The sequence below is a fragment of the Triticum aestivum genome, chromosome 6A, assembly GCF_018294505.1.
Source record: "Triticum aestivum cultivar Chinese Spring chromosome 6A, IWGSC CS RefSeq v2.1, whole genome shotgun sequence".
In the NCBI taxonomy this organism is placed as follows: Eukaryota; Viridiplantae; Streptophyta; class Magnoliopsida; order Poales; family Poaceae; genus Triticum; species Triticum aestivum.
Genome location: NC_057809.1, coordinates 10,628,074 through 10,652,356, shown reverse-complemented (window position 1 = coordinate 10,652,356; position 24,283 = coordinate 10,628,074). Strand labels below are relative to the sequence as shown.

The 24,283-nt window shown below is 47.1% G+C and overlaps 3 protein-coding genes and 1 pseudogene across 5 annotated transcripts; 1 reads left to right on the top strand and 3 right to left on the bottom strand.

The window, feature by feature from the left end:
- Nucleotides 1–590: 590 nt before the first annotated feature.
- LOC123129956 (uncharacterized) lies at nt 591–1,833 on the bottom strand. 2 transcript variants are annotated; one of them, XM_044549913.1, is made up of 2 exons: nt 763–1,833; nt 591–694 (listed from the first exon to the last, which is right to left on the bottom strand). In XM_044549913.1, exons 1-2 carry the CDS (start codon nt 1,719–1,721, stop codon nt 592–594), a joined length of 1,062 nt encoding a protein of 353 aa, XP_044405848.1. In that variant the 5' UTR covers nt 1,722–1,833; the 3' UTR covers nt 591. The 2 variants fall into 2 exon arrangements, with proteins under 2 accessions (XP_044405848.1, XP_044405849.1); XM_044549914.1 differs by having other exon boundaries at nt 840–1,833.
- A 1,036-nt stretch (nt 1,834–2,869) lies between these two features.
- LOC123129287 (uncharacterized) lies at nt 2,870–6,288 on the top strand (annotated as a pseudogene).
- A 2,935-nt stretch (nt 6,289–9,223) lies between these two features.
- Nucleotides 9,224–16,738, bottom strand: LOC123131645 (protein transport protein SEC16A homolog). Its single transcript, XM_044551316.1, has 13 exons — nt 14,671–16,738; nt 14,250–14,573; nt 13,484–13,612; nt 13,288–13,410; nt 13,001–13,168; nt 12,383–12,508; nt 12,169–12,303; nt 11,823–11,950; nt 11,611–11,722; nt 11,159–11,485; nt 10,937–11,041; nt 10,549–10,847; nt 9,224–10,458 (listed from the first exon to the last, which is right to left on the bottom strand). Exons 1-13 carry the CDS (start codon nt 16,534–16,536, stop codon nt 9,903–9,905), a joined length of 4,398 nt encoding a protein of 1,465 aa, XP_044407251.1. The 5' UTR covers nt 16,537–16,738; the 3' UTR covers nt 9,224–9,902.
- A 1,103-nt stretch (nt 16,739–17,841) lies between these two features.
- On the bottom strand, nt 17,842–20,949 carry LOC123131644 (RNA-binding protein 48). 2 transcript variants are annotated; one of them, XM_044551314.1, is made up of 8 exons: nt 20,676–20,949; nt 20,489–20,572; nt 20,296–20,376; nt 19,535–19,674; nt 19,304–19,400; nt 18,627–18,696; nt 18,206–18,268; nt 17,842–18,128 (listed from the first exon to the last, which is right to left on the bottom strand). In XM_044551314.1, exons 1-8 carry the CDS (start codon nt 20,735–20,737, stop codon nt 18,045–18,047), a joined length of 681 nt encoding a protein of 226 aa, XP_044407249.1. In that variant the 5' UTR covers nt 20,738–20,949; the 3' UTR covers nt 17,842–18,044. The 2 variants fall into 2 exon arrangements, with proteins under 2 accessions (XP_044407249.1, XP_044407250.1); XM_044551315.1 differs by having other exon boundaries at nt 17,842–18,125.
- Between the last annotated feature and the right edge of the window lie 3,334 nt (nt 20,950–24,283).

Below are 24,283 nucleotides of genomic sequence, written 5' to 3'. Positions count from 1 at the left end.
AATATCTAAGGAAGAATGAAGATTCTCATCTTAGAAGAACTAGAGCAAGCCCAAACTAAGATCAAAACTGCATCCTCAACAGTGATCCGCACATTGTGGCAAATAGGCCATCAACAAATCCAAAAATGTTTCTTGTGGAAATAGAAGTTCAAAATTTTCATCCAAAGGAAAGTTTGAGGCATCGTATCATCATCATGGCCAGAATGAGAACACTCTTTCATGCAAAGATAGATTAAGGATTGCATTGAAAACTGCCATGGCTATTTCAGAACATAAAGACACAGTGTGCACAGAAATACTACTCACTTCAAAGCATTGGTAGGAGGAGGGGCAAGTTAATAGCAGCGCAATGCTTTCTTCCTACTGAATGACATAACGAGCATACCAAGGCTCACAAATCAAAATATCAGTTTCATCCTGGATTAGCACCACCAAATGAGAACGTAACATACATGCTATAGATTGTAGATAGCAGCCAACCACCATTAAGTTTAGGCCAACAACATTGAATCAGGAATGAGCGGCTTGATGCGGAGAGTGAAACTTCTGTTGTGTCATACCCGGTTATGAAATTTTCGTACAGGCCTTGGTTCATGTAAATCTGAATCTAGCCGGCACTTCCCAGCGAGTTGTGGTGCAGCTTCCTTGTAGGGGCATATGAACTTCTCCATGAATACCTCCTCTCGCAGCATGACTGCACAATAGTAGTCTCGGTCATGATCTAGCAATCCATTTTCCTTAAGAAACTTCAAAGTGTAGTACCGGGGCCTTAGTCGGCCCTCCAGGCTGTAAGTGGGCAATGTCGGCCGATGAGCAATGTATGCCGGTTCCAACCCCACCTCAGAGATCAGGAACTCCGACTTCCTCTGCAGCAGGTCCTTGGACAACGCCAGCACCATCGGGGCCTTACAAAGAGCAATGCCCACCTCAGCATCGGACCATCTGAAAGTGTCCTTCAAGTACTCCACTTTGGCGGCGATATCCTTCTCGCGGAGAAACGCAAGGGCATTCAGCATGCGCCAGAACATCCTGGAGCCACGGGGCACACCTAGGCCTTCGGCGCTTGCCGCCATCGCCCGGACGCGCTCCACATTGGAGGTGAGCATCCTCGGCTGAGCGACACACAGCTTGGCAATATCACAAGCACCTATCCTGCACTCCCTCAGGAACACGGCGTTGGGCTTGACCACCCTCTCGAGGTTGGAGGAGAGGATGTAGGGGCTGCGGTCGAGAACCCGGAGGAGCTTCCCGGAGGAGCCGAAGAGGGCCAGGTAGTAGTGCAGCCTGTCGATGATGGCTCTGCAGCGGAACTTCTCGCCGGCGACCGAGACGAGGTGCGCGATCTGAGGACGCGAGAGGCCGAGGCCGGTGAGCCCGTCGACGACGGGGGCCAGGGTCTTCTCCACTTTGGCGCAGAGTAGCAGCGGGTCCTTGGCGACGACGGCGGCGACGTCGGCGGCGGAGAGGCCGAGGCCGGCGAGGAAGGCGAGCACGGCGTCGGGCTTGGCGGGAGACTTGAGGTGGGAGAGCTTGGGGGAGGCCTTGGCGGCCTGTGGTCGGGTGAGGCCGCAGGTACGGACGAGGTAGTCCTCCACGGCGAACCCGATGCTTGGGGAGATGGCGGGCGCTGCGGCGGAGAGGAGGCGGCGGAGATGGGACACGGGAGAGGCGGAGGAAGACGAGAGGAGCTGGGTGAGGACGCGGCCACGTTGCCGGAGCATGGCGCCGTGGTGGCGCGGCGGACGCCGCCGGCGGCGGCGGCGGCGGCGAGGGGATATGGGGAACGGTGGCGCGAGCGAGAATGACTAGGAAAATGACCTGCGTGCTCTGGTATTTGACCAAGTGGGTCCCCCGCGTCAATCTCATGTTGACTGCCTATATAAAAAATTACCTTATTAGAAAAATATATATGTCACACCTGCTACTTTGTAGCGGTGGACTAGCAAGGAGAAGGAGAAGCTATGAGTGTGTTGGGCTGAGCCCACGGGTTCCGACTTGGGCCGTCTGTGGCCAAGTCTGATGGTGTGTGTGTCTGTACTAATAGACCTGTCCTCTGTTGGGCACGGCACGGCAGAAAAGGAAAACGTCTGAATTAGGGCATGTTCGGTAGCTCGCTGGCTCCCAGCTTCCGCAAATATGCGAGCGGAGCTAGCCCGAACGGCCCAGCTCCAAGAAGCTGGCTTCCTGGAGCGGAGCGGCACGCACGTACAAAAAATCGGAGCGACGGTTTCGGCGATCTCAGAAATCGGGAATCTGGAGTTGGCTTTATTTACGAGCAGCTGCCACCGCAAAGTGAATCGAGGGGGTCACGTACCGGTTCGCTACTTCTATCTCCCCTGTTCTCGTGTGTTCGCCTGGGCCTAAGGCCACCTTGCCTATTGAGCCGGCTGGGCTCCAGCCCACCTAGCCAAGTTGGCCTGCTAACACGTCCGAGAAGCTGGAGCGAGGGGCCGAACGAATTTCTGAGCGCTAGCGCTCGCGCCGGAAGCTGGCGATCCAAAAACGAAGCTGGATTTGTGGATTTATTGAAGTTGGAGAGCTGCCGAACAGGCCCTTTATTCTCATCTCCTTCTCCTACCTCACCTCCTCTCGGTTCTTCCTCATCCCCACTCCAATCCCCTTCTTTGTGGCGACGATCTTCGTCGATCGGTCGTCACATTTGGTATCTCAGAGCCAGCAAATTTCTCCCGAAAAATTTTCCACCGCGGTTTTCCTCACTCCCTTGGTCCGATCAGTAACACCCACCGCCGTAGGTGCGATTTCACTCCGGTGAGGTCGCTCGAAATCCTCGGCGGGGTTCGATCTGCTCGGGGCGGGTACCACGGCGCCCTCCAAGCCCTCCGCGCAGGCGCGACAAGTGATTGCCGCCATGGAAGGACAGACAGCCAACCTCACTGCTCTTATGGAGAAGCTCCTGTCCAGATTTGACGAGGAGAAGGAATTGGCGGAGAAGAGAGCCGATGCGCAGACAGCGTTCAACACTCAAGTCTCCCACGAGTTGAAGAGTCTGTCCAAGCAGATCGGGCTTACTCAAGCCGATGTAGACGACGTTCGCAAGGTTGCTTCCCCAACGGCCTATTCCGTCACGGCACTGGGGTCACAAGTGGAAGACCCCTCCACGGAGGGTGTGCATACATCGGCGGCCCACCTCGGCCTCCAGCAACCTGCACCGCCTCCAAGCGCGCTCCCGATTCCACGGGCCATCACGGGCCACGCCTTCCTCCCACGGCTCACCAACGAGGGGCCTCCCCTGCTCGCCCGCCCAGATCAGCCTGGAGTAGTGGATCGACTCCATCAACCACCTCTGCGCGACGAGCACAGCACCACACCGCGGGAAGAATACTCCGTCCGGCCACCTAAACACCAGTTTCCCGTTTTGACGGCGATGCACCCCGTGTTTGGCTGGATCGCTGTTTAGCTTATTTTGAGCTGTACAGGGTGCCACCGCACAACTGGGTAGCGACGGCGGCTCTCTATGTTGAAGGGCACGCAGCACTGTGGCTGAGAGCATTTCGTCAGACAAATTCAGATATCACTTGGGACAGGTTCCAACATGCTGTAGTGGAGGAATTTGGTCCAGAGGAATTTGAGTCCACAATGCACAATCTGCTGCAGCTTCGGCAAACAGGGACAGTGGCAGAATATAGACAGCAGTTTGAAGTTCATATGTACAATTTGCTCGCACTGGATGCTTCTCTCAGTCCTAAGTTTTTTGTCACTCAGTTTCTGTTGGGAATGAAGGATGAGTTACGAGCCGTCGTGCGTCTTCAGGCGCCCAACAGCATCACGCGCACCACAGTGTTCGCTCGCATCCAGGAGGAACTGGACATCAGCGTCCCCGTCTTCAGCCGGTGTCTGCAGGTAGACCATCACCTGTGCCTAGCTTGCTACCGGCGTTGGGCCGCCCTCCCCCAGCTCCAGTCTTGCCCAATACAGCAGCTCCCTCACAACGTGTTGTGCCAACTCTCAAACCTGCTGCTGACGATTTTGGACGTGAACGGCAGCTACGCGACTACCGACGACATCATGGACTCTGTTTCAGATGTGGGGATAAGTACTCAAGAGATCATCAGTGCAAACGATCAGCTCAGCTACTTACAATCGAGGTGGGAGATCATGGTGAAGTATTATCTGATGAAGCAGTCCAAGCATTGCAATTGTTAGACGAACCAGATGCAACAGCCGACCCGGTGTGCTGTCTACTCTCTGCACATGTTGTTGAAGGGACTGAAACCGCTGAAACTATCCGGTTGCAGGCCACTGTGGGCACTCAAACAATGTTGCTGCTGGTGGATTCTGGAAGCACCCACAGCTTCGTCAACTCTTCCTTTGCAGCACGAATCGGTGCAGCAACCAGCACAATATCCCCGATATCAGTGCGTGTAGCCAATGGCCAGAGATTACATTGCACGACCATGGTGCCCCAACTGCAGTGGTGTATACAAGAGCATCGGTTCACTACAGATATGCGTGTGCTTGACTTAGGGGTCTATGATGCAGTACTGGGTGTGGATTGGTTAGCACGCCACAGTCCAATGCAGTGTGATTGGCAATTAAAAACTATGCAATTTGAGCGCGAAGGCAAAACAGTGCACCTGAAAGGAGTGCGATCAGATGGGCAGCCAGCACTGACTGCTCTAGATGCAGCTACTTTGTGGCAAATGCATGACGCCAAATGAGATTTGGGGGGCGGCCTTGCTGGAGATTCAGTTGACACCGCCAAATTCAGACTCTAACCAGCCAATTCCACCTACCATTCAGCGTATTCTGACAGAGTTCAGTGACATCTTTGAAGAACCAACACAACTCCCTCCACACCGGCAGTATGATCACGCGATCAATCTCGAACCTGGTGCAACACCGGTCAATTGTCGACCCTATCGGTACTCTCCGTTACAGAAAGACGAGATAGAGCGTCAGGTGGAAGAAATGCTTCACACGGGCATCATTACCCACAGTATGAGCCCTTTTGCTGCCCCTGTCTTGCTGGTCAAGAAGAAGGATGGAACCTGGCGTTTTTGTGTTGAGTACAGACGCCTCAATACCATCACGATTGAGAACAAGTTTCCTCTCCCCATCATTGATGAACTGTTGGATGAACTCTCAGGCGCTGCTTTCTTCTCCAAAATTGACTTGCGAGCGGGGTACCATCAGATTCGCATGCATGCGGGCGATGAGGAAAAGACAGCCTTCAAGATACATCACGGCCATTTCGAGTTCCGCGTCATGCCCTTCGGCGTCACCAATGGCCCGCCTACATTTTAATGTGTGATAAACTCGGTGTTCGCCGGGCCAAATCGTAAGTTTGTAATCACTTTTCTTGATGACATTCTTGTCTTCAGTGCTACCTTGCAGGAGCATGAAGCTCATCTACGCACGGTCTTCTCCATCCTCCGTGAGCATCAGTTATACGCCAAGCTGTCCAAATGCTCATTTGCACAACCCCGAGTTGAGTACCTGGGCCATGTGATCTCTAGGGAGGGTGTGGCCACGGATGCGAGCAAGACCAGTGCCATGCGCGCGTGGCCGACACCAACAAATGCCACAGAATTGCGTGGTTTTTTGGGCCTTACAGGCTATTATCGCAAGTTCGTGCCGCGCTATGGGATTATTGCCAAGCCCCTGACTCAGCTCCTCACCAAGAAAGGATTCGCATGGTCAGTGTAAGCCCAAACAACATTTGATCTTCTCAAGGAAGCCATGGCGAGCACACCCGTGCTGGCATTGCCTGATTTCACCCGCCCTTTCTCTATTGAGACGGACGCATGCGACACAGGGGTGGGCGCGGTCCTTGTACAGGACGGTCACCCGATCGCCTACCTCAGCAAGGCGTTGGGCGTGCGCAACCAGCGTCTGTCAATCTACGAGAAGGAGTTCCTTGAAGTGATCATGACCATGGACAAGTGGCGAGCCTATCTCCAGCGCAACCCGTTCATCATTGTCACGGACCACAAGAGTCTCTGTCACCTCGGTGATCAACAACTCGACACAGAGTTACAGCGCAAGGCTATGTCCAAGATGGTGGGTCTCCAATTCTCATTCAAGTACCGTCGTGGCGCGGACAATGGCGCGGCTGATGCACCGTCCCGCGTTGGACACATGCTCTCCCTAGATGCTCTCTCAGTCTGCCAACCCCAATGGCTTCAGGAGGTCAGCAATTCTTATGAAACTGACACGGACAGCCAGGATTTGCTGCAACGACTCGCTCTGTGTAGCCCAGATGCACAAGGTTATGAACTTCGTCAAGACATCATTCCCCAATACAGCCCTCCAGACCAAATTAATTAGCGCATTCCATGCAAGTGCAATTGGGGGCCACTCCGGTGTGACAGCAACATACCAGCGCGTCAAGAAGCTGTTTGCTTGGCGTGGTCTGAAACCAGCAGTGGAAGATTTTGTTCGTCAGTGCCCTATCTGCCAACAAGCCAAGCATGAACACTTGAAGACACCGGGATTACTCCAGCCACTGCCAATTCCAACAGAACCGTGGCGGGACCTCACTATGGATTTTGTCGAAGGCCTACCGGTGTTCGAAGGCTACGAGGTGATCATGGTGGTGGTCGATCGCTTCACCAAATATGCCCACTTCGTTCCCCTTTGTCATCCCTTCATAGCAGCAACAGTAGCTCGAGCTTTTTGGGACAACATCATCAAATTGCATGGAGTACCTCACTCGATCGTATCGGATCGTGACCGGGTGTTCACCAGCGCGATGTGGCGTTCTCTCCTCGAAGCGGCAGGTACCAAACTCAGTTATTCCACAGCATATCACCCTCAGACGGATGGCCAAAGCGAATGAGTCAATCAATGCCTCGAGATGTATCTTCGATGCGCGGTGCATGACCAGCCCAAGAAGTGGCGGCAATGGTTACCTACTGCCGAGTTCTGGTACAACACCACCCACCACTCCTCTCTGAACACTTCACCTTTCAAGGCGCTCTATGGTCAGGAGCCCAATTTGGGAGGCTTGCCCACTCTTGCCATCAAGCTGCCAGATGATACCAATGTTGATTTGGACTGGGCAAAACATAATGATGGTCTGCATGACCAGCTGGCTCGGGCACAGAACAGATACAAGCAAAAGGCTGATCGTCACAGGACAGATCGCTCCTTTGAGGTGGGGGAACAAGTTCTGCTAAAATTACAACCTTATGCTCAATCTACTGTTGCAAATCGTCCCTGCCCCAAGCTAGCATTCAAATTCTTTGGTCCATTCACCGTCGAGCAATGGATTGGTTCCATGGCTTATAAACTGCAGCTTCCATCTGACAGCCGCATTCATCCGGTCTTCCATGTATTGCAATTGAAGCCATTCACACCAGACTACTCTCTAGTCTTTTCGGAATTGCCTCGTCCGTCTGACCTGACGGCTGCACCACTACAACCGGAGCTGATCTTGGATCGCCGCATGGTCAAGAAAGATAACACCTTCGTCGTGCAGATTCGTGTGCAGTGGTCCTCGCTCTCCCCAGACTCGGCGACATGGGAAGATTACACCGTACTCCATCATCGCTATCTCACAGCTCCATGCTGGGAACAGGACGCTCCCGCTCAAGGGAGGAAAATTGTCACACCTGCTACTGTGTAGCGGTGGACTAGCAAGGAGAAGGAGAAGCTATGAGTGTGTTGGGCTGAGCCCACGGGTTCCGACTTGGGCCGTCTGTGGCCAAGTCTGATGGTGTGTGTGTCTGTACTAATAGACCTGTCCTCTGTTGGGCACGGCAGAAAAGGAAAACGTCTGAATTATTCTCATCTCCTTCTCCTACCTCACCTCCTCTCGGTTCTTCCTCATCCCCACTCCGATCCCCTTCTTTGTGGCGACGATCTTCGTCGATCGGTCGTCACAATATAGTATATAGTAAAATATTATTATTATTTTTGAAAACTTTTGGCCTATTTATCTTCAATCATGGCAATATAACGAACACTAGAAATAATAAAAAGTACATACATATCTGCAGACCACGTAATGACGACTACAAGCATTGAAGCGAGTCTAAGGCACACCGCCATCACCACCCTCCCTCGACGGAGCCAGGCAAGACTGGTAGACAGTCGGTAAATCGTCGTGCTAAGACACCACAGGACCAACGCACCAAAACAACAGCTGCCGCCGTTGAAGAGTAGCGTAGATCGCAAGGATCCAACCTAAAGACACACGGATGTAGACGAACTACAAACAGATCCGAGTAAAACATTCATTTATATAGATAAAAAACACTCATCTAGTTTACAATTATATACAAAAAATAAACATATTATATGCTAGTGAAAAATGCGTGTATACTAAAAAAAAGCCACTATTGAGATAATTTAAGAAAAATGCAGTCGTCAACAGTTGGATACTTCGACGTATGCCACAGCCATGGTGGCATTTTTTGAATCAAATTACTTTTCTAAGTTATAGTGGTATTTTTCAAATACACGAAGTAGACATTGGCATATATGGAGCAAACCAAAAAGTATCATTTGGACTTTTGTGTGTGTGTGTGCGCTGTTGCCCTTGATCACCTGAAGCTTCAAGCATAACTTCACAAGTCGAAAGATGTCGCATTGGTATCCGTAGGACATACCCGTGTGTAAATACGAGCACACAGTGAGTGGGATAACTCCCAACAATCCACCACCCATCCTCCGGAGGCGGATCCTCTAACTTAGAGAAGCAAAGTCACGGTGCTACAGTGTAATCATAATGTAAAATGAAGAAGGAATGTTAGAGATGTTTAGCGGATTATTTACTATTGATATTTACTGTAGATATAAATAATCTATAATTGATTTTATTTCACCATCAAATTGTTTGTATGTAATGATTATGAATGTAAACATTAAATTTATAATTTACATATTAATTTAAATTATTTTACCCTTAATCATATGGATTGCAAGAAGGAAAGTTAGAGGATTGTAGCTTCTCTAACTTTCCTTCTTAATGTTAGAGGATCTGGTTCCCCATCCTCCTCCTTGAACACGTCTCATCCCACTTGCATAATTCATTAGCAACGAGTCCGAGCATCGAACATAAGTCGGTGAATCATAAGGAGTCCCCGACACATAAGTCGGTGAATCATAAGGTCTTCCGTTGGTATAATTCAGGGTATCACAAACCCCACACCATAGTTTTCAAATTTGGGTCACAAGCAACAAAGAGCGCATACACTAAATTATATCAAACCACACCAACCAAGATCAACAAAAACAACATGCTGAATACATACAGCTATCAACTCACAAGGGGGCAATGAGCTCTTTTATGCGTTTAACCGAGGCAAAAGAATCGAATCATCTCTAAAGAATAATACACTAGTACAATATACCATGGTATGTGGTAACAAGTACAGACAAGTATAGCAACAACAACAACAACAACAACACTTTCTACGACGTGGTCGGGCTTTCCTTTCTTACACTAGAATAACAGACAGATTATCTCTATCTTCTATTCTCATCATCAAAACCAAAAAAAGAATGAGGGGGTGAACTGGTTTGTGCCTTCGAACAATGAATCGGGGCAGAGGCGGATTAACTGTACAATGGCATCCAGATGTTGCTTTTCCTCGCACGCAACGAAAAAAGGATGCCTGGTTCTGTTCTCCTGCGCTCTAGTAAACATAATAACAACCAACATATGGCTACGAAATACTCAAAAAACCAAGACTGTACTTATGTAGTACACGCCTGGCGCACCTTGGTTTCGGTGCGGTTTCCCCCAAGGTTTCATTCAAAATTGGAGGGGATGTCTGTCCTTCTCTGTCCTGGCAATCATCACTTGATTCACTGTGAACAGCTCCTTTCACCTTTTTAACTTAGTTGGGGTTTGCTGGAAGAGCCGTGGTTAACCAAGGTTGTGTGGGCTGAATCATGGCTGACACGGCAGTCATGCTGAGCCGTCACCTCACCTGTCATAGCTCAACCTCGTGAAGATCCTCCGTCAAGCCGGTAAACTGCACGGACGAGTTGCTGTTGGAACGACTGTGTGAGGGGGGTCTGCCAGGCATTTGTGGCGAGGGCACAGTCGGTCCGTCAGGTGACCTAGCCCCTGCCGTGGAACTGAATTGGTCAGAATATGTTCCACTCCATGATGCTGCTCGTGATCTTGATGCGAATGAGCTGCTGTTACTTCCCGGGGACATCCAGGGTGCCTGGTTCGGTGTAGCAATGTTGTCCATGCTCGGGTACCGCTGAATGGTAGATGACATTGGTGATGAAAATTGTGCTGCTGGTGGGGGTGATGAAAATGATGTTTCCGCTGGCGGTGAGGATGAGCGCTCATCCCGTTGGAAGGTTTCACCACGTGTCTCCACTGATTGGCTAGGCATCTGCTCTGCAGCGACAGCAGTCGCCGTGGGCACAAAGAACCTAGCACCTATGGTAGGTGGTGTCACAGACGGAGCAGCTGGCCTGTTATAAGACTGGGCTGCTCCAGTTGCACCAGCCTTATTGAATGTGTCCACATATCTAAAATGAACAAAATACTAAAGTTTTATCTTGTTGACAGAAAAATTAGAGAAAATGAACTGAAAGCAAATGTCATCACTACTGAAATACCTGGACCGGACACCCATTCGTCCACGAGCAGAAAACTGGTTCTGGCTGGGTGGAATTGGCGGCATCCCCAAACCATGATCTGAATGTTTTGGAGATCTTCGTTCTGTCACTCCATTAGGAGTATGCATTCCACTACTAGGGCCATTTAAGTTATAGTCTGGCATGCCATTCTGGTATGAGGAGGATTTTGTTGGAGGTGGAGCGAGAGGAGGCTCCTCGGCAGGAATCTCAGCACCTTCCTCTACCCATCGCTTCAGCTTTTCATCATAGTAAAACTTGTTCTGTTGCCCTAATTTTGCCTTCGGAACAACAGGATTTTAGCATCAGCATTACTATGCAGATAAGACAAACTGAACAATGGTGGAGATACTGCAATTTCATAACTCACCTGGCGGGATTTTGAAACAAATCCCATTGTCTTTTGCAGTGTGGAGCTGATCCAACCAAATCTTGAACCTGATGCACTGCTCTGTGTATTATCCGATCGTGCACCCTGATAGATTTATTCAATACGAAGTGAGAAGGGAGAATCAAAAGATCTTCCTTGCAGAACATCCATTGATAAAAAAGCTGCTACATCTCTCTTCCTCTATAAAAAAAATATATATACCTGGTTTGGTGTTTTGCCGAAGTCTGGTTCAGAAACACTTCTGTTGTGTGCAATCTTCCTGCCAGCGCCACCACTATTCTCTGCCATTTCAGTAATAGAATGCACTGAAGGGGATGCGGTTAATGATGACATCGTCATTAATGATTGGCTATTTACAAATTTTGCAGCTGCAGGTGCTGAATAGGTTTCCTTATCACCAACAGAGCCCTGTGGCACTGGTGGCAGTGTTGCGGATGGTGTGCCCATCATGCGGGATATAGATTTATCAAGCGAGGTAAATAACTTTCCAACTAGTTTCGCAGGGGCTAAATTCGTTCCATACCCACCCTAAAAAAGGTAAAGGAAGTGGGTTAGTGATTAACGAAGGAGGGGCATACCTCAGCTACATTGCAGAACATGATTTGGAATCTAGGAACAGCATACGCAAATATTATAATTATGTAAGGTTGTACCTGCTGGTGAGTGCGTATCCTGTCCTCCAGGGAGGAAAATAATTGTTTCCATGCTTCCAGTTCTGGAGCACGGCCGGAAGCTTTCAGCACCTTCATAGAAGCTTGGCAGTACCTTGAAGAGGTGATTTAATTCGGTCATACTGTGCAAGAACAGATTCTAGGGAAAACACCCAAGTCATTGTCTAATCATGCAAAACAAGGCAATAACCTACCTCAAGGAATCAGCGAGCCTTCCCACTTCCGCAAGCATGTACGCATATATTAGCTTATATGGCTGGAAGGGTAGCAGGATATACTGGGAATTACCAAGCACCTTTGTATATTCATAAACCTCTGTCCTCTGTAGTTGCATTTCAAATATATTAGTCCAGAGTAGTGAATGGCCAAAAAAAGCAAGTAATAGGCTACGCAAGATCATGCATGTGTATCCACATAATGATTGTTTAGAACACACTGTGGATTAAGGCCTCTTCTTCAATATACAATACAAGAAAGTTTTGAAGTAAACTTGCACTGAGCTTGAATTTTTTTGCAGGTAATAAGGAAGTTGTAACAGACCTGAATGGCTTCAGGGCTGGCAAATGTTCGAGGACATTTCAAATGGTCTGCGCCAATGAGACATAACCGAGCACTTTCAGAGTATGGGTCAATGTTTAGTTCAGCGACTAAGTAGCATGAATGAGCAGCTGCAACCTGTATCAAGTGGCTCCATAAGGTACTTGATCACAAAAAGGAAGGAACACATATATCTCCAAATATGTATCATACAAACCTCATTTTTCTCTTTCCAAAGGCAATCTCCAAGATGGGTAATAACTAGGTCATCACCTTTTGTCCTGTTTGCAGTTATAATAGCCAAATTCTCTTCCCAGTCATCCAACATACCATTAGGATTAGGCTGTCCCACGGAAACACGAAGTTATGAAGTCAGTCTCAAGTTAAGCAGAAATTCAGAAGTTTTAACTGATACATGCGATGATAGTAAAAGGGCAATCATTTTTCTAAGCAATATTTAGAACCCGTGACACTAGTAATCAATAATATCACGCTTCCATCTCAGTGCAGTAACCAATAAATAAGAAGCACCAGCTCTAAGAAAACAATATGACAAATAGCCATACATACACCAACAGAATGGCTTACTACAACTACTTAGTCTCTTTCACAGCATTAATGTGGGATCAGAGTCAAGCTATTGCAATAATTATACTCTTGATTTCCTCAATGGATAAAAATTCTGAAACAGATCTTATGATGAGAAAATATCTGAACAGGGGGAATATATTATCTTACATAACAACATGAGAAAGACAGTGCCTATATAATAATCATTAACTGTTGAAAATAACAATGCATCTCGCAAGTGAAGAAATCATAACAAAGTAATTACCTGCATAGGTTGTTGGGATGCACCTAGTGTATCATAGTTGATGTTGCTGTTGTTCTCTACATTAAAAACATCTGCAGGCTGACCAGCAATGAGAAGGCACAATGTTCGCAAAGGTGACCCAGAAATAAAGTGGCACTGAGCCATTTTCTTCACAGTATCAACGTAGAACTGCACCACCAATCAAATGAAGGAGAAAAAAAAACTAATTTAGGGAGCTGGAAACCAGACAGCTAAATCAAGCAAACTGTTAGAAACGAAAGAAAGAAGCTAAACCAAGTTAAACTAACATTATCGCCAAGTTGTAAAGCAAGTATGACTGCAGGCCCCCACAGTTGACCTTCCTGAGCATACAAAAGAGCCTCTTTTCTTCTGCCAGATACTAGAAGAGCTTGTACCTCTTGCGCAACAGCCTACAAGCAGAGTAGTTGCCTCAACTGGGGGATATTTGGTTAAATATGGCATGACACAGGATACAACAAGTACCTGCATCTGACTTTCAGAGGGGATGTTTTGCATGAAAGGAACATTCGACCCAAAATCTCCCATATGATTGCTACTTCTCTTGCAAGATGAAAAGAGCTTGGTTACTGCCATCTCTGGACCGTCTGTATCCTATTACCAGGAATTTAAACAAGAATCAGATGTGTAAAGGTTACAGAAATAGTCAAATTATCCTTCATGTTACTCAACAATAAAGTTTTGCTAGGTTCCAGCTGATATATTGCTAAGACGAGTTAGACATTCACCTAATTCTAGACCAATAATACCAATCTATAATTTGAGATGCTACTTGATGAAAATTAACTCAATAATGGCCTTAATCTTGAAAGGAACCATTTTAGTTGTAACCTAAATAAGGACCATGAAACAGGTTGGAACCAGTAGCCATAGCAGTAGCCAGTAGGTAGAGTCCAACGGAGTGGAAAATGTAAAATCACAACCTAGGATATGGCCAGGCAATAATACCAAACAGAATTATAAAAAAAGCAAGTCTGCTGCATCTAGCATAAACATTCAGAAATGTTAATCCTACCAATCATATTAGTTTTCTTGCACTATGTGGCATTATCACAACACAAGGGTTGATTAAGTAGAACATGCATTATGGGGATCCTCCTTCCGATGAAAATTCCAAATGAATAAAAATATAGTAAAGGGGAACAGGCGCACAATAGAATGGTAACAGAAGTAACAGTAGAACTATAACTGCAACAGAGTAAAGCATGAAAGGAAGAAAGAAAGAAAGTACCTCTTGTGATGGATCAGACCCAAAAGGTGCACGTAGTTTCCCATAGTGCTGACATAGTATCTTCAGCAATGAAATAAGCAACTTGCGAGGATCACCTTTCTGGTATTCATTGGTGGAAGATGCATACCATGTAATCATCTCATCGAGCCATTTATTTACATCCTTTGATGCAGCACTTCCACCAACAAGAGGACCAGGAACAGGTTGACGGCATAGAACATGGAAGTAACTAAGTGCACTGCCATCAGTGATCCTCGAAGCATCAACTTTATCGGCAACAACCTCTGATAAATTAAGAACAGACACCGTTCCACTAGAAATCCCCTTAATTTGCCAAATATAATACTTTTAGTTACTTCACAATAAAATTTATGATTTCTCTTGGTTGTCAAAATATATTGCATGGAAGATATAAGCATACCTGATTTCCACTGTTAAAGTTTGTGGCCATTGAGCTTGTTTCTTTCATAACTATAAGCTTTCCTCCAAACCCAAAAGCAACCAGAGCATGAGGTGGGCGTCCAGCTGATGACATTTCTTCGTGTGGAGAGTAACCAAATTGCATGTGTGAAGCATTTGTACCACTAAATTGTTGCTGGGAGAAGTTCATGGAGTTCTCAGTACCGAGATAGCTGTTAGACAAGTGTGCTTGGGTGTTTGCATGAGCTTGTTTCTGGCTGTTGTACATACTCCCCGTTGGAACAAAGCCTTGTGTACTGACAAAACCATTGGCATCACCATAACTCTGGTTTGTAGAAGTTCCAAATCCCATGTAACTAGACTGGTGATCTGTAGAAGGTTGGGATCCCATGTAACCAGCATGTTGACCTGTAGAAGGTTGGGATCCCATGTAGCCAGCCTGGTGACCCGAGGAAGGCTCAAATGTCTTCGTATGGTAGCCCGTAGAAGTACCAGATCCCCTGTAACCAGCCTGGTGGACTGTGGAAGGAGTGAATCCCTTGTAACCAGGCTGGAAACCAGTAGAAGGCGTAGAACCCTTGTTCTCACCAATGTGGTGAGCAGCGGTAGGTTCAAATGCCTTATAACTGCCCTGGTTACCGGTGGATGACTGGAGCACCTTTGGACTGGTCTGGTAAACCGTTGAAGGTTCGAACCCATTGTAACCGGCTTGTTGGCTACCAATCGTGTTGTAGTCATTCTGAAGGTTACCATAATGACTTGTGGAAGTTTCAGCTGTGTTAAAGGGAACCTGATGATTTGTGGAGGGACTGATGGATTCGGCATGCGCATGCTGATCAGCACCATAGAAACTACCTGCCAAGCTATTCATGGCACTTTCAGGTTGAATACTGTTAGCAAATGCATCCGGCTGCCACTGGCTCTGCTGGCCGTAGTTATGTTGGGCCACCTGACTGTTGACAGCAGGAACCTCTGCTTGGTTGACATTGTAATTTATCACACCAGAAGGCGCAACAACACCATGGTTTGCACCAACCTGAACAGGACTGGCTGCGCCGACCTGCATGATGGCCTGCTGGTACGCCTCGAGCGATAGCCACTCCTGCTTGTCGGTGTCAAAGTACCACCCTGGGTACTCGGCATAGAACAGCATGTTGGCCGGGTACTCCGAAACAGGCCCCTGTCCCCAGCCCAATGCACCCCCCGCGGCGGCGCTCTCCTCCGCGATGGTCTCCAGCCCGGCCTGCGCTGAATTCAGCAAGTAAGAAGCACCAAAGTGCTGCTGCAGCTGCTGCGCATTCTCGCCGGCCGTCTGGGCAGTATCAACCTGGTACCACTGCTGCGTCGCCTCGTCGAACTTCCACCCGGGGTAAATGCTCTCCAGGTACCTGGGATCCGTGGGGTCCACAGCAGCACCGGTGCTGCCGCCGAGCTGCTGCGCGGCCGTGCTCTGGTCCGAGCTTGGCCCGACACAGCCCTGCTCCTGGGCCAAGTCCTGGCTCCCGCCGAAGAAGCCGTGATCCGCCGCCCCACCGACAGCGGAGGAGAGCGCTGAGGCCTGGTCCGGGGACGCGGTGCCGAGGAAGGCCTCCTCCTGGGCCGCACCCGCCGCCAGATCGCCGAAGGGGTCGGCCCCGAAGGCGGCCCACTGCAGCTGCTTGACCGTGGTGTGGACGGCGGCGCCCCTCCCCGAGCCCGGCGACCCGCCCTCCGCAGCCGCCCCGGCCACAGGGCGCGGCGCCGCGACCTGCCCCAACGCCCCCGCCGACGGCCCGGGCTCGCCGAGGCCGGAGGCCCCCACCACGGCGGGGGCGGGGGCGTCCACGAGCCTGTCGAAGAAGTCGGCGTCGGTGAGGTCGTCGGCCATCTCCTCCGGCCCCTCCGCGCCCAGCGGCGATCGGCGCGAGATCTCGCGGCTGGGGGCGCGGATCTAGGGTCCGCCCCGGCGCGGGATGGGCTGGCTGGCTCAGGAGGACGACAGCCGACGTCGCGTCATCCCACCGCGCCACCAGTTTCCATTTCCTCCTCCTTTTTTCTCTCCCTGCCCCGAGCTTGCTTTTGTTTTGTTTTCCACCTCATTCACTCTTGCTGCTCCCTCCCATGGATAGGGATTTTCCCTCTGTTTTGGCTTTTATACATCTCATATACTCTCCTCCTTTTATTATTATTATGCTTCTTTTGGTTCATAGGATAGGATTATTGTAGGAATAGGAATTTTGTAGGAAAGAAGACGTCTTACAAACATTGAGAACATCATTGCACACACTTCTAATAGTACTTATATTGCACATGTTCTAATGTATGTACAACATGAGTCTCAAAAATATGCACACCATGAGCCTGCAAGTTAAAGGAAAACAATTAGGCACAACATGTTTGGATATTAGTGAGTCCTACATTGACATACCCCCATTGTATGAAAAGATTACGCATTTTCCCCCAGTATATGAAATGGCATAGTAGGGGAGGGGGTTGGTGTTAAAAAAAAACAACAACATTTTTTGCGGACCAAAAAAAATCGAAAAAATTGTGCGGCATAACTAGGATTTTTTTTTTCTTTTTTGCCAAAAAGAAATTGAAAGCAGCCTGGTCATATCTTTACCAGAAAGTGAGATTGAAAACAGCCCGGTGGTATTATTGTTATTTTTTTTCCCTTCTGAAGTTCCTAAGAGAGGACTCCGTTTTAAATTGCAACCACAGGCACCACCAACCGCCCAACCAAAAGACACATGCTGGAGTACGGTGTGTTAGCAGCACACATGCCTATAGCTAGAGCTGTCTGGCTACCGCCAGCATCCACATCAGCATAATTAAGCTGCTACTACCACCACATCGCTTCTAGAAGAGAGCATGGCTTACTTACAGACACATTTCTACACCAGCAAAAATAAAATAAAATTACATGTAGGTAGCAATCTGTTTTTGGAGATGAGCAAACATATTTTCTTCATACGGCGCCGAAAGCCTTCGGATTCGGAACACACGGTGTTGAGTTGACCGTAATGAAAAAGGTGGTGTGTGTAACACACATAACCAGAGTTCAGACAAATGTTACTCCAGAGTTCAGACAAATGTTACTCCAAACAGCCGGAGATCGCAAGGATCCGCCGGGACGCCCCCGTAGAAATTCGCGAAAATTGGAAACATAACCGTGTCACGAGCAAGGCAGAGATTATACATAGACACAAAGGAGTGAGCATATAAACAGCTGCTGAGCCTGACAGTATCACACACCATTCATTCCTCTGGAACATGCTACTACATAACATCACCAAGCGACAGCCTGCTGAAAATGATGAGCGGGCAAGCACACGAAACATAGGGCAAACAAAGCAATACGAAACGCCTAACGCACGTTCTGCATCACCCGTTGATTCAAATACGCCTTCGGTTGTCGACCCTTGGTTTCTTGGATGCGGCGGCGGCAGCATCAGAAGTTTCACCGCCGGACTGTATCTGCTATTTTGAAAGGGCAACTTTTAGGTCATCCATGTGGCTGTTGCACCCAAAGTGATAGATGACGCAGATACTCTTACCTTATCAAGCTTCTGTCTGACTAGGTTCACGGTCGCATTCATCGACTCGGACGGGAAATAGTCCTACAATTAAATAGCATCACAAGGCATTTTATTAACGGAACGAAAAAACATAAGCCATGATAAGGAAAAAAGGGTTTCGTTGGAAACTCCTAAAGATTTATGTCTCCTGCACTAACGTGAATGAGGCAGTAGAGATTTTGCCCTGCTCGGGTACTTTGCATATGAGCTAGTGCACTAATGTTGTCTTTTTGGTAAAAGTGCAGCTTAACTGATTGAAGTTTCTTCCCAGATTTTCTGCAAATAAAGTTGCCTTTAGCATGTGATCTGTTCTTACTAAATGTCCCAATTTTTCTCAGTGAACAACTACTTAATTTCCCTTAGTTTTTAACAAAAACATTGTTTTACTAATACTGCATACCTTATTAGAGGGCACATGGCTGAAACGATCATCTTCGATATGAGTAGCGGGCATTGCCTTTGTGTATTCCCTGAAGATGATAAGATGAAACTTTAGAGGAGAAGTCACCATGGTGCTCGTCTTTTTCTTGGAAAACAGTCTGGTTGTATTGTTCTAGGCTTTTAGGTAGGTACTGCAGCTCTGCATACGAAAAACCTTTGAAATAATAAGATCGCATATGATTGTATCATGGTCGAATATATTTCCTAACAGAAAGACACAGAATCTTGGAATGTTCTGCCAAGTCGGAATATCCACATTGATGCACAGAAGCTCAGGGCATGCCTGGCCTCAAACAGCGAGCTATTCCATTAGATCATCGACCTGGCAAAATTGCCGGCAACCAGATGACTTACAAAGTCCAAACACAAAAACTTGACATAAGAACTAAATGCCTGTAGGATCTGATAAAACCTCTTAACTAGTTTGCCCCTTTTAGTTCTTAATTTTCTCTGGTCATCCATATTTAGCTGCGTGAACCATAACACAAGTATCCATAAGATCAGTGATCGGAGTCAATCATGCTACCAATATCAATTCTGAAGTGGCAACATGATTTCATCGGATGAGTAAATTATGACCAACTTTTGATTATCAGTTTTACAGCACAAAACAAAATGAAGAATGTAAATATTAACCTCTTGCTGGAGTTCATATGATGGTGTGGGTTCCCACTAGATGATCCCTGACCCGGTGAATACTGAGATATTCCTTCAGGTCTGCTTCCAGCAGGTGCTGAAAAATGCAAGAAATATCTAAATCCAACTAGTCAAGTACCTAGGAACATGCACTAGCAATTATGGTTGCATTCTGCCATCCCAATAATACATTCTACAATGCAGATACAATTAAAAAAAATGAAACCATACATCTTATTCGTCTGAGGACCTCATTTCTCCTGACTTCTAGTTTCTCCTTGGTATCCAGAAGACTTTCAAACTGAGGTGCATATGAAACCTGCAGCCGGTTGCCAAGAAATACAGACTCGTCCAACTTCCTCTTTGCAAACCTGCAACATAACAGATCCATTACCACACTTTAAAACTTGAAAGAAGGGTAGTTGGGGCAACTACTGGCTCCAGATCTGTTTCCCAGGTGCCAAAGACTGGACCACAGGACCTGAACTAAACCATGCCCTCAAAGAAGGTCCAGGAAATAATCCAATCCTTTCTTTCACTCGCAACTTGCTAGTCCCAAGTAAAGCGCACATACTGACATTACAGTATATGACATTACTGAATTTCACATCTGGAAAGCCTACCCAAGCCATCCTTCCTCACTCACTTCCATTAATTGTGCTGAATAAAAAGCATCAAATATTTCCCCCTCAAATACAGAAGCACCGAACACCGATTGTCCAGTAGATCAGCAAGCTACACACATCCTTCAGTTACATATTCAGAGATGTGACCGCCGAATCAGATACATAATGACAGAAAACAGAAGAGAATCTTATCGACCGGACCAAACGAACCTTATGGTTCTTAAAAAGAGCATCTAAACCATGCCCGACAAACGCGAGGCTACCGCGGCAAACCATGTCCACAAATCGATCACCAACTCTCTTTACCACAGAGGGAGCGAAAAATCCTAGACTCGAACGAGGTAGATATATGCGTGCATTGGTCACCTCGCGTTGCCGACCTGCGCGAACTTGATGAAGTAGACGTCGGTGTACTCCTCGCAGTCCTCGGCGTCCATGGGCTTGCACCTGAACCCAAACAAACACGCACACACACAGGCACGGAAAGAAAAATGGTGAGCACTGAACATTAGCAGGGAGAAGAAGAAGAAGTGGATTCAGGTCGCTGCTGCCGGCTCACTCTTCCAGGGGGCCGTACGCCGAGAACAGGGAGCCGAGCTCGTCGCCGCATCCGAGGGCCGGCACGTTCCGGACGACGAGGTACCTGCGGCCGAATCGGGTTCGGGAGACGACGGGGGGAGGGGTTAGCGGCGGTGACGCGGAGGAGGAGTTGGATAGGGTTGAGGGGGTGGGAAGACGGCGGTTACTTGGACTCGTCGCAGACCGTGTAGACGCGCACGGCCGCCGGCTCGTCGCGGTCGCGCGGCATCTCGCCGGGCGTCCGTCGAGGAGGGGGTGGATTCTTCGGGCGCGCGGCGACCGGATCTGGGAGAGGGGGTGAGTTGAGGCTCGATGCGACGCCGGACTGCCGATGCGCGACCACGGCCGTCACCGTCGCCGTCGCCGTCGCCGCCGCCGGTTCCCGCCTGGGCTCGGGTCTGGGCCGGGCGGGGGGCACGGGCTGAGCAGGGGTTCACAAAGAGGGGTAGAAAGGTCTTCGGCCTTTTCTGATTAGTTATGAATTTTCTATATGAATTTTTTTCTATATGAATTTTCTTTTCTGATTAGTTAATACATCACGAGCAGGCCTAAATGTTTTCCATAAAGTGTCCAAACTTTGAAGTATATAATTGGGGTATTATATACTTCCTTTGTTTCAAAATATTTAAAATCCTAGGTCTGTCCTAAGTCAAACTTGCTCAAGTTTAGGAAAACATTTTAAAATAGATGAAGTACGTGTTAATTTTTCATGATATACATTTTTTCTTCTAATTTTTGTATCATATCATAAAATGAACAACTAAATATGCATTTTTATAAACCGTGCTTGGTGCCCAAAACTGCAGCCTTGAAATGGTCGGATGAAGTATATACGTTAAAAGCTCAAATTAGAGTGCAATAGTATCAGCAAACTTCTGCGAAACTCATCCCCTAAAGATGAAATGAAAATATGTGAAAAGTAAAGAAAAAGGTGAAGAAATGGCAAACAATATTCAATTTCGCATTTGTTTGCCTTTGTTATCATAAATGGTTACATTTTTGGGGTTGAACATTAGGCTACTTTTGCGGCAAATAGATGACATGAGTATTATCTAGTTAGCTGACAAACAAAACAAGAGTATATTGCAGAACTATAAATTTTATCATAAAAATGTGAAGCACACCGTCATGCCTCTAAAAATAAACTAACAATGTGATTGCACAGACAACATGACAAATGATCTATCCGACTATCAAAAAGAGTATAATCAATTTGTCTTAAACTTTACCGGGTAAAATAAACTGAGGTCCTTTGTTTGGTAGATACAATTACTTACTCTTTTAATTCATCAATGCTTAAATTGGAGCCCTTAATGCAAGGTAATTTTGATCACTTTGGTCCAAGTTTCACCATATTGCAACTAGTCATCATGGCATGCTAACTTGGGATGGGCACATGCATTGAGCATGCGATGGTGAGGATGACAATGACATGCTTGCTCGACCATAGGGTCAGGCAGTGGGGCGGCCAACCCGGGCTATCAAGCTGCAGGGGCGTGAACTCACATAATACACATTCATATTAATTTGTTTATACGTGTTCGTGTTGTTTTCCATCAAAACAATATGTTAGAGATGTTAATAACATGTGTTTTTAGCTACCAAAAAAACAAGCAAGACTAGTAAGTCAGTAGTTAGAACTCCACCCCTCCTCTCTCTCTCTCTCTCTCTCTCTCTCTCCTTTTTGACATTTTCCAAAAAAGCATGAAAGATCCCAAATACATACAACATTGGCATTACTAGCATATAAAGTACTCAAACACGCCGACAACTAAATGCCTTTTTTCTCATTTGAAAATGTTTCAAAAATGCATTGTACACCCGTGGTAGTATTATGTAGATTAGAAACTTCTAGAGAAATATTATCACTTATTCTCCGGAAGTATCCCCAAGCACAATTCATTGTTTCTCCAGCCGATTTAAATTTCCAATATCACCTTCTCCAGTAACTATGTGAACACTATGAATGCTCCTCCATAATCATTTGGATTTCTTATCATGATTCTTGTCTTGAGCTACAATCAACCAACTGACATAGAAGTAAAACCATGTGCATAATTCTCTAATAGGTGTTTTGTGTACCATCATATAATTTGATTGAATATTATTGTGGCTATTAAAAGAAAGAAAAATAAGTTACTTTCTTGCCCTAGGGGCTACGATATGTGAGAGCATCTCTAGCAGACCCCTTAAACCGCGGAACTGTAAACGTGGTTTTCAGATCGCCAAAAACGCGTTTTAAGGGTCGTTTTGAGCTGCGGGCAAATAGACCCCTCAAACTTAAAATGTAAAACCGAATATTTGCTTATACTTCCCCTCGCCCGTTTTAAGGGTCGTTTTAAGGAGTATTTTTTCCCATGTCTTCTTCTTCCTCTCGCCCGTGTCCACGATCAACTAGCTTGCTCCATCAAGAAGTACAATGAGTTCTACAACTTTCTTGATAAATGGGCGGCTGATCAGTCTGGATCTGGCAACACAAGTGGATGCCTCCTCAAGAAGAAACCCAATAGGGAGAAAGCAAAGAGAAACAAAAGCAAGAAGGGCGGCGTTATCTGGAAGGCGCCCATGATTTCATGATGGAGAGTGCTTCATTGTTATCGTTGTCAGTATTCTTGTGTGAAGCTCCGTTGTGGTGTGTAAGTGTCGAGGGTTGCGGTTGTGGTGCATTGGGAGGGCCACATGTGCGGTCATGGTGTTTCTTGTTGTGTGAGTAGTACGCCTTTGGGTTGTTCATTTTTCACGCAGACAGTGGTTGGTGTGTGATGACGTTGAACGGATACTTTGGAAGTTGGAAGCACAAAATAGAGTAATGAGGAACTTAAACTTGCTCAAGTGTTGACTGTGAAGAAGACAAGAAGGAACTACAGTTGCAGGTGGAGTCACATGGAGTCTGGGAGTAGCAGCGGTGCTCATGGCGTATCTCAAGTCCAATGTACATGGAGGTTCAACGCATGGATGAATCCAAGGTGGTGGAGAATATTTCCCAAGGTGGAGTTTGTTATATTAGAGTTGTGTCGGATATTATTGTACAAGGTAGGTTACAGTTGGACTTGGTTTTGGACTGTGTGTAGACATGATAGGAGTTGTGTCCTAATAGGACACTTGTACCCTAGGCCTCTCATATATAGAGGGGGTAGATACACGATGTAAGCTATGCCAACATAATAGCACAGACACGCGGGGGTGCCGGCGGCATATGGGCCGGCGCCCAGGTGGCCGGGGTGCGGTATTGTAGCGGTGTCATGGGAAGGAGCGTCCATAGTCATGCCCTGGGGATGTAGCCATGATGATGAACCTCGTTAACAAATCTCGATGTCATGCTTGTGTGATTGCTTGGTCCTTAGTAGATCAACGGTGCGCCTCGGTCTTATTCTAACAATTTTTGTAAGATATATTTGCATGTAGCCAATGAAAAATTCAAAATTCTATGTTGTTCAGGTTGACATTTGTGTTGGAAGTGTGAGAGCATAGGTGGAAAATATTCTCTTAGAGAAATACACGATAGAGAATTTCCCCACAACTTGTCACATTAAGTTAGAGGCTTAAAACTTTTCATCCAAAAGCCAACAACAATATGAGCATATTGGTATGCTGAGATAATACAGAGATGAACATCAAGCTATACATTAAACACGAATGCACATGAGTAAAAGAGAAAATACATTGTTGAAAGTTACCCCAACATCAAAATTAGGTTGTCAAACTATTTTGAGACCTCCCAAGAAGCCCAACTTGCCAAATTTTGCAATATCTTACAGTGATAAACCATTGGATT